We start from the raw sequence: 11,898 nt of genomic DNA, 5'->3' as shown, positions 1-11,898 counted from the left end.
ACTAGTTGTTGTTGCCCATGGTGGAATAATAACTAGCTGGCTCCGGAAGCCTACAGTATGTCCCCTGGCATGATGAGCTCCCGAGTCGAGCTAGTTGAGCTGTTTCATAAGAAAATGCCTGATTATGAATCAAAACACGGTAGCTAGCTAGCATGCCCTCCTCGGCGAGAATGTCAGATTCCTATTTCAATTGTTAGTCATAATAACTGATTGAAGTTGGTGGTTACTACTGGTTTCAGATCCAAGGCGAGAGAACTTGTCCGCCATGTTTTATGTTTTGGTTAGAGCTCAGAGTGACTTCATGCACGCAAGAAGGCTCAACCAATCACCCGACGGGGCTATGTCAACACTCATGAATATTCATGAGTTTTCCCCTTGCCTTCCTTCTCTCCATCCTTCCTTCCTTCCTTCCTCCCTTCTCTCCTTCCTTCCTTCCTACGGAAGGTAATTTGGCACATTGTAGACGGCACATATTTATGTATGAATTGTATCTCTGTGATCTCGCGGGATTTGCCATGGTGGATGAGAAAGGTAGTTGCTTAGCACAGCCTATGATTAAATTTGTTCCATCTGGGATCTATCTACCCACTATTGCAGTAGACATGTAAAATGGTAAGGGTTATTGTTAAGGCTAGGGTAAGAGCAGGGGTTAAGGTTAGGCACTGACCATTTCATCACCGCGCACCGGGCACTGCACAGGTGGCGTCAGCACCCTTCTGGTGAGCGAGCGCGCCGCTGTTTTTGCGTGACCTGATTGGAGAATTAGACGGGGCCGCTCTCTTCCATCAGCTCCGTATTTACCCGGTAACCCGGTCCACTCACACAATCATTCAGGCCACCCCACCCCACCCCACCCACTTTCCCGCTGCTGGCATCTACAATCGTCCACCCGAGTCGATGCTAGCTGGAAAAAGAAGAGCAGAAATTATGTCGGTCTCGGTGGTGTTCATTGGAGTGCTGATGCTGCATTTGGTCTCCTCACAGAACGGTAAGAATGTGAAGTGCACGCCTGCCTGCCTGCCTGGCGCTCGATAGAAATACCGGGACATCATGGCTTCATGCGGATTTTTGACTGGAGACAAAATTATTTGAGCTTTAAATCATATCGTTGCTCAGGATTGGAATTTTGTGCGTCAAATCATTGCAGTGAATATTGACTTATATTATCCACATGATTTTCAATGCATAGTAGAAAATGGAACCCTCATCTTTTATTTAATTATTTATGTTCATACCCAGTCAATGTAGTGAATAGAATGACATAATAAAGGCTTTAAATTGAATGAAATTAGAACGGAATAATATTTCATCCATGCGAGACATTTGTTATAAACGGTCAATAAACCATATCTTTGATGGTTTCCGTTATTCATATAAACACTACTACTTTCAAATTAAACATCACGAGAAACATTTAGACTAGTTAATCTGTGTCCACAAAATTCATTTTGTAGTTGATCGTTAAATCTTTATGACTGTTACATCTTCATTAGAATGTGAAGGGGACTTGAACGTGATCGCAGGGGCGGTTGGTTGGTTTTAACAAGGACAAATACGTGCAGAAGGACAAATCATGCACACTAAAGTAAGCTGTGATATCATCGACCATCCATAGTCTGTGTCCTACCAGGGCCCCCCTCAGAAATGGAAAAAAAATACAAACAAAACAAAACGTTCTGCCTCCTTGTCCTTTCAAATAACAAGTAGGCTACATTAGTAGTACATTCACCTGCGACTGGTCTGGTAATGGTACATCACTAGTGGCGATTGGTGCTGTTTAAGATGAGGGAAGACAATCATTCTTTAATGAGCATGGCCTTATTTCTATTACAGCATAATGGATGACTGCCATTCACATTCCATTCACCCAGTCTATGAATCTTTAGAAAGTAGATTCATAGGTCAAGATCATTTTTAGTAATCAAGGTGACAGACAGTGACACATTCAACGCCACCTTGCACACTCTTGCCTGCATCTAGCTAATCTAGGGTGTAATCATTAGTCCAATTACTGCATAGTCGGAACTAGAAGCACAAGCATTTCGCTACACTCGCATTAACATCTGCTAACCATGTGTATGTGACCAATAAAATGTGATTTTGATTTGATTTGCAAACGAGGGTTTTTATTGGACAAATTCAGGTATCTTTATCCCAGTTTCATTCCATTTGCTTCTGTTTAAGAAATGTTTTTCAGCAGAATCGGCGGCAAAATGAATACACCCCTGATCCCGCGCAAACACAGTTCACTTTCATAGCAGCCACTTACAAACAGCACGATCACTTTGCTCGTTATATAATTCCTTCTTACATCTACGTGCTCTCTTTCTCTCACCTTTTCCCTTCGCTTGTGGACTTCAGTGCACAACACATCAGCTGTCTGTGACCAGGCGAAAAAACCTTTCCAAGACAAACCTTCATATCATAACCGCTAATATGGTGACAACGGCCTACATCGTTGTCACCATATTAGCTAACATCATAGTCAACATAGCAAATAGAACTAATGCGTTAGTAAATCCGCTACAATCATGCAGTACAGTGTACAGTCAGAAAGCAGTTTAGCAGTTACACTGACGGTGGTAATAAATTAATAAAACCAAAATCTTACCTTAACTTGGAAGAGTTCCAGTGTTGGATAGCCATAGCCAGCTAGCTAACATATCATCCCTCTGTTTGAGCCATGTGTTTGAGTAGGCCAGACCCGGAGCCGGGAACAGATCAGTTGGACGGCCCGGGCCATGTTGTTTCACTGGAACTCCTATATGTGCACACACTTGCACGTTCACCATTTTGTTTTGTTTTGTTTAGGGAAGCTTAAAATTTATCCTACCATTTCTACCTATCTGTGTGCCAGTTATGATTATTTTTATATCTACATTTTCGTGGAACAGTTTCATTTCAATAATAACGTTTTGGTTTCTCAAAATCATTGTCACCTGGTTAATCCTTAAAATCTGAAGTAAAATGATAAAAAATGTACAATTTAAAATGAACTACGGCGAGAGCACTAGCCTCTGTCATACAGACAGATTGATACACTGTGATCCATTGGCGGCTAAAGACATGAGAGCATAGAACTCAGAGAGCCTATAGGCCAAGGGTCTGCCTGGAAACTGTCGCTAACGAACTTGCAACATTATAGCAACTAGCCTATTCCAGGCCCTAAAAGTTTCCTGCGACAGTGAGCTCGACAGAAAGCAGTTTTTTTCCCCCCGACGTTTCCACTGGGTACATGGGATCATGATATTTTGCTCTTTCACACTGAGGCTTGGTGATTTTTTGAGGCCGGGAGTGTTGGAAAGATATATATTTTTTTTAATACTGAGGAATTATCATTCGCAATGGAGGTTTACAAAAAAGAAACAGACTTTGTTGACTTGTGTGAGGCGATGAAAAAACAAGTGGGGAGTTACGAGTTAAACGGAAAAAAAGATGTTCACAAAATGGGCACTTTCCTACATATTTATGCATTCTGGAGACGCACCATCCACCCCCCTTCCGGATGAAACATTTTAAATTATTCTTAATTAAGACACATTTATCTTCGCACATATTTTTGACGCTTTTCACTGACAGCCGCAACTCAATCAGCTAGACGTGTTCCCACGCTCACTACCCAAATTGCTGGCTTCCAAAACACACTTTGATTTGAAACAATCCACAGCAAATGTTAGTTTGTTTGTTAATGAAGCTAATGATCCTCCGTGGCTTAAGTCGTGCTCCCTAGTGAAGTATTTCAAATTATTTTATTTAGACAGGAGTGATTTTATATAATTTTGGCGAAACATCAATTTACTTTAGGGCAATCCAGCATCCTAACAGGGCACTGTGCGAACAACAACCTTCCTTTCCAATTCACTAGAGGCTGAAACCAGAGATCTGTATATAATGATGAGATGTTCATCTCTTCACCCTAAAAATCTTCGTTCCAAAGGCAGGAAGGCAGGTGAAAAGCTTAGGTTTGCATATTATTCCCATAGAAACGTACTGGGTTTACACTGGACAGATTTTGGCGAGAGTGAGACCTCTTGCTTCACCTCTTCCTCTTTGCTGAAACTACCGTGCATTCGACAAGTATTCAGACCCCTTGACTTTTTCCAGTCAGAGTAGCTCCACCAGTCCATTTTGCTGCATATGTCTATTTATAGACCTGAGATGCAGCAGGACAGCACTGGGAATCATAGCTTTAATGTGTCCTCTCTTCTCCTGGATGACACACACACACACACACACACACACACACACACACACACACACACACACACACACACACACACACACACCACTATGGCTTTAATGTCGTCCCCTATCCTTGAAGAGAAGAGTGGATTGGTTAACTCTTCACAGAGAGAGACGCACAACAAGGCACTGTAGAATGGAATTGATTTAATTCTCAACGGAGTCGTACTTTACTCTGAAATAGCCCACCCACTGCAGGTAAATCCAGTCCCTGCTGAGCTGAGATGTATTTCACCTCTCCTAAGTCTTTAGATAAAAGGTTTAGAATGGACACGTACAGCCTAGTGGGATGGAAGCTTCCATTCTGTTCTGTTGATACATTTAGAATGGAACACTACAGCCTAGTGGGATGGAAGCTTCTATTCTATTCTATTCTGTTCTGTTGATACATTTAGAATGGAACACTACAGCCTAGTGGGATGGAAGCTTCCATTCTGTTCTGTTGATACATTTAGAATGGAACACTACAGCCTAGTGGGATGGAAGCTTCCATTCTGTTCTGTTGATACATGTAGAATGGAACACTACAGCCTAGTGGGATGGAAGCTTCTGTTCTGTTCTGTTGATACATTTAGAATGGAACACTACAGCCTAGTGGGATGGAAGCTTCCATTCTGTTCTGTTGATACATTTAGAATGGAACACTACAGCCTAGTGGGATGGAAGCTTCTGTTCTGTTCTGTTGATACATTTAGAATGGAACACTACAGCCTAGTGGGATGGAAGCTTCTGTTCTGTTCTGTTAAAACATTTAGAATGGAACACTACAGCCTAGTGGGATGGAAGCTTCCATTCTGTTCTGTTGATACATTTAGAATGGAATAATACAGCCTAGTGGGATGGAAGCTTCTGTTCTGTTCTGTTGATACATTTAGAATGGAATAATACAGCCTAGTGGGATGGAAGCATCTGTTCTGTTCTGTTGATACATTTAGAATGGAACACTACAGCCTAGTGGGATGGAAGCTTCTGTTCTGTTCTGTTGATACATTTAGAATGGAACACTACAGCCTAGTGGGATGGAAGCTTCCATTCTGTTCTGTTGATACATTTAGAATGGAACACTACAGCCTAGTGGGATGGCAGCTTCTATTCTATTATATTCTGTTCTGTTGATACATTTAGAATGGAACACTACAGCCTAGTGGGATGGAAGCTTCTATTCTGTTCTGTTGATACATTTAGAATGGAACACTACAGCCTAGTGGGATGGAAGCTTCTGTTCTGTTCTGTTGATACATTTAGAATGGAACACTACAGCCTAGTGGGATGGAAGCTTCTGTTCTGTTCTGTTGATACATTTAGAATGGAACACTACAGCCTAGTGGGATGGAAGCTTCTATTCTGTTCTGTTGATACATTTAGAATGGAACACTACAGCCTAGTGGGATGGAAGCTTCTATTCTATTATATTCTGTTCTGTTGATACATTTAGAATGGAACACTACAGCCTAGTGGGATGGAAGCTTCTATTCTGTTCTGTTGATACATTTAGAATGGAACACTACAGCCTAGTGGGATGGAAGCTTCTATTCTGTTCTGTTCTGTTTATACTTTTAGATTAGACCACTACAGACTATTGGGATAGGAGCTATTCTATTCTGTTCTGTTGATACATTTAGAATGGAACACTACAGCCTAGTGGGATAGGAGCTATTCTATTCCGTTCTGTTGATACGTTTAGAGTGGACCACTACAGCCTAGTGGAACCTAGTGATATGGAAGCTTCCACAGTAGGCCTATTTTATCATACCGGCTCATTATTGAATGATTCAGCAAGATGGCTCATAATCCCATTGTTCAGATTCAATGGCGCTTTATTTGTACAGTGATACAGAGACGTGTTGTTCTCACCAGGCAAGATCCTGTTACTGTGTATCAGTTACTGTTGAAGCCACATCTTTCCCTGAAGGCCTCCCGAGTTGTGCAGTGGTCTGAGCTGCTGCATCTCAGTGCTAGAGGCGTCACTATAGACACCCTGGTTCCATTCCAGACTGTTTCACAACCTGTGTAGGCCGTCATTGTAAATAAGAATTTGGTCTTAACTGACTTGCCTAGTTTAAATAAAGGATACATAAAAAATATATATGTTCAAAGTATCAGTGTGCTAGCTAGTCTACCTGCCGTCCTTACACCTGTCTGTCTAGAGGCAGACCAAACGTACCTGTCTGTCTAGAGGCAGGCCAAACGCACCTGTGTGTCTAGAAGCAGGCCAAACGTACCTGTCTGTCTAGAGGCAGGCTAAACGTACCTGTGTGTCTAGAGGCAGGCTAAACGTACCTGTGTGTCTAGAGGCAGGCTAAACGTACCTGTCTGTCTAGAGGCAGACCAAACGTACCTGTCTGTCTAGAGGCAGGCTAAACGTACCTGTGTGTCTAGAAGCAGGCCAAACGTACCTGTCTGTCTAGAGGCAGACCAAATGTACCTGTCTGTCTAGAGGCAGGCTAAACGTACCTGTGTGTCTAGAAGCAGGCCAAACGTACCTGTCTGTCTAGAGGCAGGCTAAACGTACCTGTGTGTCTAGAGGCAGGCTAAACGTACCTGTCTGTCTAGAGTCAGGCCAAACGTACCTGTCTGTCTAGAGGCAGGCTAAACGTACCTGTGTGTCTAGAAGCAGGCCAAACGTACCTGTCTGTCTAGAGGCAGGCTAAACGTACCTGTCTGTCTAGAGGCAGGCTAAACGTACCTGTCTGTCTAGAGGCAGGCTAAACGTACCTGTGTGTCTAGAGGCAGGCTAAACATACCTGTGTGTCTAGAGTCAGGCTAAACGTACCTGTCTGTCTAGAGTCAGGCCAAACGTACCTGTCTGTCTAGAGGCAGGCTAAACGTACCTGTGTGTCTAGAAGCAGGCCAAACGTACCTGTGTGTCTAGAGTCAGACCAAACGTACCTGTGTGTCTAGAGGCAGGCCTAACGTACATGTCTGTCTAGAGGCAGGCCAAATGTACCTGTGTATCTAGAGGCAGGCCAAACGTACCTGTGTGTCTAGAGGCAGGCCAAACGTACCTGTGTGTCTAGAGGCAGGCCAAACGTACCTGTATGTCTAGAGGCAGGCCAAACGTACCTGTCTGTCTAGATGCAGGCCAAACGCACCTGTCTGTCTAGAGGCAGGCCAAACGTACCTGTCTGTCTAGAGGCAGGCCAAACGTACCTGTATGTCTAGAGGCAGGCCAAATGTACCTGTGTATCTAGAGGCAGGCCAAACGTACCTGTCTAGAGGCAGGCCAAACGCACCTGTGTGTCTAGAGGCAGGCCAAACGTACCTGTCTGTCTAGAGGCAGGCCAAACGTACCTGTCTGTCTAGAGGCAGGCCAAACGTACCTTTGTGTCTAGAGGCAGGCCAAACGTACCTTTGTGTCTAGAGGCAGGCCAAACGTACCTTTGTGTCTAGAGGCAGGCCAAACGTACCTTTGTGTCTAGAGGCAGGCCAAACGTACCTGTCTGTCTAGAGGCAGGCCAAACGTACCTGTCTGTCTAGAGGCAGGCCAAACGTACCTGTCTGTCTAGAGGCAGGCCAAACGTACCTGTGTGTCTAGAGGCAGGCCAAACGTATCTGTGTGTCTAGAGAGAGGCCAAACGCATCTGTGTGTCTAGAGGCAGGCCAAACGTACCTGTCTGTCTAGAGGCAGGCCAAACGTACCTGTGTGTCTAGAGGCAGGCCAAACGTACCTGTGTGTCTAGAGGCAGGCCAAACGTACCTGTCCGTCTAGAGGCAGGCCAAACGCACCTGTCTGTCTAGAGGCAGGCCAAACGTACCTGTCTGTCTAGAGGCAGGCCAAACGTACCTGTGTGTCTAGAGGCAGGCTAAACGTACCTGTGTGTCTAGAGGCAGGCTAAACGTACCTGTCTGTCTAGAGGCAGACCAAACCTACCTGTCTGTCTAGAGGCAGGCTAAACGTACCTGTGTGTCTAGAAGCAGGCCAAACGTACCTGTCTGTCTAGAGGCAGACCAAATGTACCTGTCTGTCTAGAGGCAGGCTAAACGTACCTGTGTGTCTAGAAGCAGGCCAAACGTACCTGTCTGTCTAGAGGCAGGCTAAACGTACCTGTGTGTCTAGAGGCAGGCCAAACGTACCTGTCTGTCTAGAGGCAGGCCAAACGTACCTGTCTGTCTAGAGGCAGGCCAAACGTACCTGTCTGTCTAGAGGCAGGCCAAACGCACCTGTCTGTCTAGAGGCAGGCCAAACGTACCTGTCTGTCTAGAGGCAGGCCAAACGTACCTGTGTGTCTAGAGGCAGGCCAAACGTACCTGTGTGTCTAGAGGCAGGCCAAACGTACCTGTCTGTTTAGAGGCAGGCCAAACGTACCTGTGTGTCTAGAGGCAGGCCAAACGTACCTGTCTGTCTAGAGGCAGGCCAAACGCACCTGTCTGTCTAGAGGCAGGCCAAACGCACCTGTCTGTCTAGAGGCAGGCCAAACGTACCTGTCTGTCTAGAGGCAGGCCAAACGTACCTGTCTGTCTAGAGGCAGGCCAAACTTACCTGTCTGTCTAGAGCCAGGCCAAACGTACCTGTGTGTCTAGAGCCAGGCCAAACGTACCTGTGTGTCTAGAGGCAGGCCAAACGCACCTGTCTCTCTAGAGGCAGGCCAAACGTACCTGTGTGTCTAGAGGCAGGCCAAACGTACCTGTGTGTCTAGAGGCAGGCCAAACGTACCTGTGTGTCTAGAGGCAGGCCAAACGCACCTGTCTGTCTAGAGGCAGGCCAAACGCACCTGTCTGTCTAGAGGCAGGCCAAACGCACCTGTCTGTCTAGAGGCAGGCCAAACGTACCTGTCTGTTTAGAGGCAGGCCAAACGTACCTGTCTGTCTAGAGGCAGGCCAAACGTACCTGTCTGTCTAAAGGCAGGCCAAACGCGCCTGTCCCTCCTTAGTTACAGGTACATCTCTGCTCTGTTCTCCTCACCATCCCTCCTTAGTTACAGGTACATCTCTGCTCTGTTCTCCTCACCATCACTCCTTAGTTACAGGTACATCTCTGCTCTGTTCTCCTCGTCGTCCCTCCTTAGTTACAGGTACATCTCTGCTCTGTTCTCCTCACCATCCCTCCTTAGTTACAGGTACATCTCTGCTCTGTTCTCCTCACCATCCCTCCTTAGTTACAGGTACATCTCTGCTCTGTTCTCCTCACCATCCCTCCTTAGTTACAGGTACATCTCTGCTCTGTTCTCCTCGTCATCCCTCCTTAGTTACAGGTGCATCTCTACTCTGTTCTCCTCGTCGTCCCTCCTTAGTTACAGGTACATCTCTGCTCTGTTCTCCTCACCGTCCCTCCTTAGTTACAGGTACATCTCTGCTCTGTTCTCCTCGTCGTCCCTCCTTAGTTACAGGTACATCTCTGCTCTGTTCTCCTCGTCGTCCCTCCTTAGTTACAGGTACATCTCTGCTCTGTTCATCTTGTCATCCCTCCTTAGTTACAGGTACATCTCTGCTCTATTCTCCTCACCATCCCTCCTTAGTTACAGGTACATCTCTGCTCTGTTCTCCTCGTCATCCCTCCTTAGTTACAGGTACATCTCTGCTCTGTTCTCCTCGTCATCCCTCCTTAGTTACAGGTACATCTCTGCTCTGTTCTCCTCATCATCCCTCCTTAGTTACAGGTACATCTCTGCTCTGTTCTCCTCGTCATCCCTCCTTAGTTACAGGTACATCTCTGCTCTGTTCTCCTCATCATCCCTCCTTAGTTACAGGTACATCTCTGCTCTGTTCTCCTTGTCGTCCCTCCTTAGTTACAGGTACATCTCTGCTCTGTTCTCCTTGTAGTCCCTCCTTAGTTACAGGTACATCTCTGCTCTGTTCTCCTCACCATCCCTCCTTAGTTACAGGTACATCTCTGCTCTGTTCTCCTCACCATCCCTCCTTAGTTACAGGTACATCTCTGCTCTGTTCTCCTCACCATCCCTCCTTAGTTACAGGTACATCTCTGCTCTGTTCTCCTCACCATCCCTCCTTAGTTACAGGTACATCTCTGCTCTGTTCTCCACACCATCCCTCCTTAGTTACAGGTACATCTCTGCTCTGTTCATCTTGTCATCCCTCCTTAGTTACAGGTACATCTCTGCTCTGTTCTCCTCGTCATCCCTCCTTAGTTACAGGTACATCTCTGCTCTGTTCATCTTGTCATCCCTCCTTAGTTACAGGTACATCTCTGCTCTGTTCTCCTCGTCATCCCTCCTTAGTTACAGGTACATCTCTGCTCTGTTCTCCTCGTCATCCCTCCTTAGTTACAGGTACATCTCTGCTCTGTTCATCTTGTCATCCCTCCTTAGTTACAGGTACATCTTTGCTCTGTTCTCCTCACCATCCCTCCTTAGTTACAGGTACATCTCTGCTCTGTTCTCCTCACCATCCCTCCTTAGTTACAGGAACATCTCTGCTCTGTTCTCCTCGTCATCCCTCCTTAGTTACAGGTACATCTCTGCTCTGTTCTCCTCACCATCCCTCCTTAGTTACAGGTACATCTCTGCTCTGTTCTCCTCACCATCCCTCCTTAGTTACAGGTACATCTCTGCTCTGTTCTCCTCACCATCCCTCCTTAGTTACAGGTACATCTCTGCTCTGTTCTCCTCACCATCCCTCCTTAGTTACAGGTACATCTCTGCTCTGTTCTCCTCGTCATCCCTCCTTAGTTACAGGTACATGTCTGCTCTGTTCTCCTCACCATCCCTCCTTAGTTACAGGAACATCTCTGCTCTGTTCTCCTCACCATCCCTCCTTAGTTACAGGTACATCTCTGCTCTGTTCATCTTGTCATCCCTCCTTAGTTACAGGTACATCTCTGCTCTGTTCTCCTCGTCGTCCCTCCTTAGTTACAGGTACATCTCTGCTCTGTTCTCCTCGTCATCCCTCCTTAGTTACAGGTACATCTCTGCTCTTTTCATCTTGTCATCCCTCCTTAGTTACAGGTACATCTCTGCTCTGTTCTCCTCGTCATCCCTCCTTAGTTACAGGTACACCTCTGCTCTGTTCTCCTCGTCATCCCTCCTTAGTTACAGGTACTTCTCTGCTCTGTTCTGTTCTCATCATCCCTCCTTAGTTACAGGTACATCTCTGCTCTGTTCTCCTCGTCATCCCTCCTTAGTTACAGGTACATCTCTGCTCTGTTCTCCTCGTCATCCCTCCTTAGTTACAGGTACATCTCTGCTCTGTTCTCCTCGTCATCCCTCCTTAGTTACAGGTACATCTCTGTTCTGTTCTCCTCGTCATCCCTCCTTAGTTACAGGTACATCTCTGCTCTGTTCTCCTCACCATCTCTCCTTAGTTACAGGTACATCTCTGCTCTGTTCTCCTCGTCATCCCTCCTTAGTTACAGGTACATCTCTGCTCTGTTCTCCTCACCATCCTTCCTTAGTTACAGGTACATCTCTGTTCTGTTCTCCTCACCATCCCTCCTTAGTTACAGGTACATCTCTGCTCTGTTCTCCTCACCATCCCTTCTTAGTTACAGGTACATCTCTGCTCTGTTCTCCTCGTCATCCCTCCTTAGTTACAGGTACATCTCTGCTCTGTTCTCCTCACCATCCCTCCTTAGTTACAGGTACATCTCTGTTCTGTTCTCCTCGTCATCCCTCCTTAGTTACAGGTACATCTCTGCTCTGTTCTCCTCGTCATCCGTCCTTAGTTACAGGTACATCTCTGCTCTGTTCTCCTCACCATCCC

General features: G+C 45.9%; 1 protein-coding gene across 3 annotated transcripts in view; it reads left to right on the top strand.

Annotated features, from left to right (window-relative positions):
* Positions 1 to 509: 509 nt before the first annotated feature.
* Positions 510 to 11,898, top strand: part of LOC115192863 (neuroplastin) — a 50,842-nt gene continuing 39,453 nt past the window's right edge. Inside the window, exon 1 of one of the 3 annotated variants that reach the window (XM_029751771.1) lies at positions 510 to 988. In XM_029751771.1, coding sequence (XP_029607631.1) covers positions 898 to 988 — 91 coding nt within the window. In that variant the 5' untranslated portion in view covers positions 510 to 897. The remainder of the gene's footprint in view (positions 989 to 11,898) is intronic. The other 2 variants (XM_029751772.1, XM_029751773.1) reach the window with 2 other exon arrangements.

This window comes from Salmo trutta, chromosome 4, assembly GCF_901001165.1.
Source record: "Salmo trutta chromosome 4, fSalTru1.1, whole genome shotgun sequence".
In the NCBI taxonomy this organism is placed as follows: Eukaryota; Metazoa; Chordata; class Actinopteri; order Salmoniformes; family Salmonidae; genus Salmo; species Salmo trutta.
The sequence above is the reverse complement of the archived record's forward strand: the minus strand, read 5'-3'. Positions and strand labels throughout refer to the sequence as shown.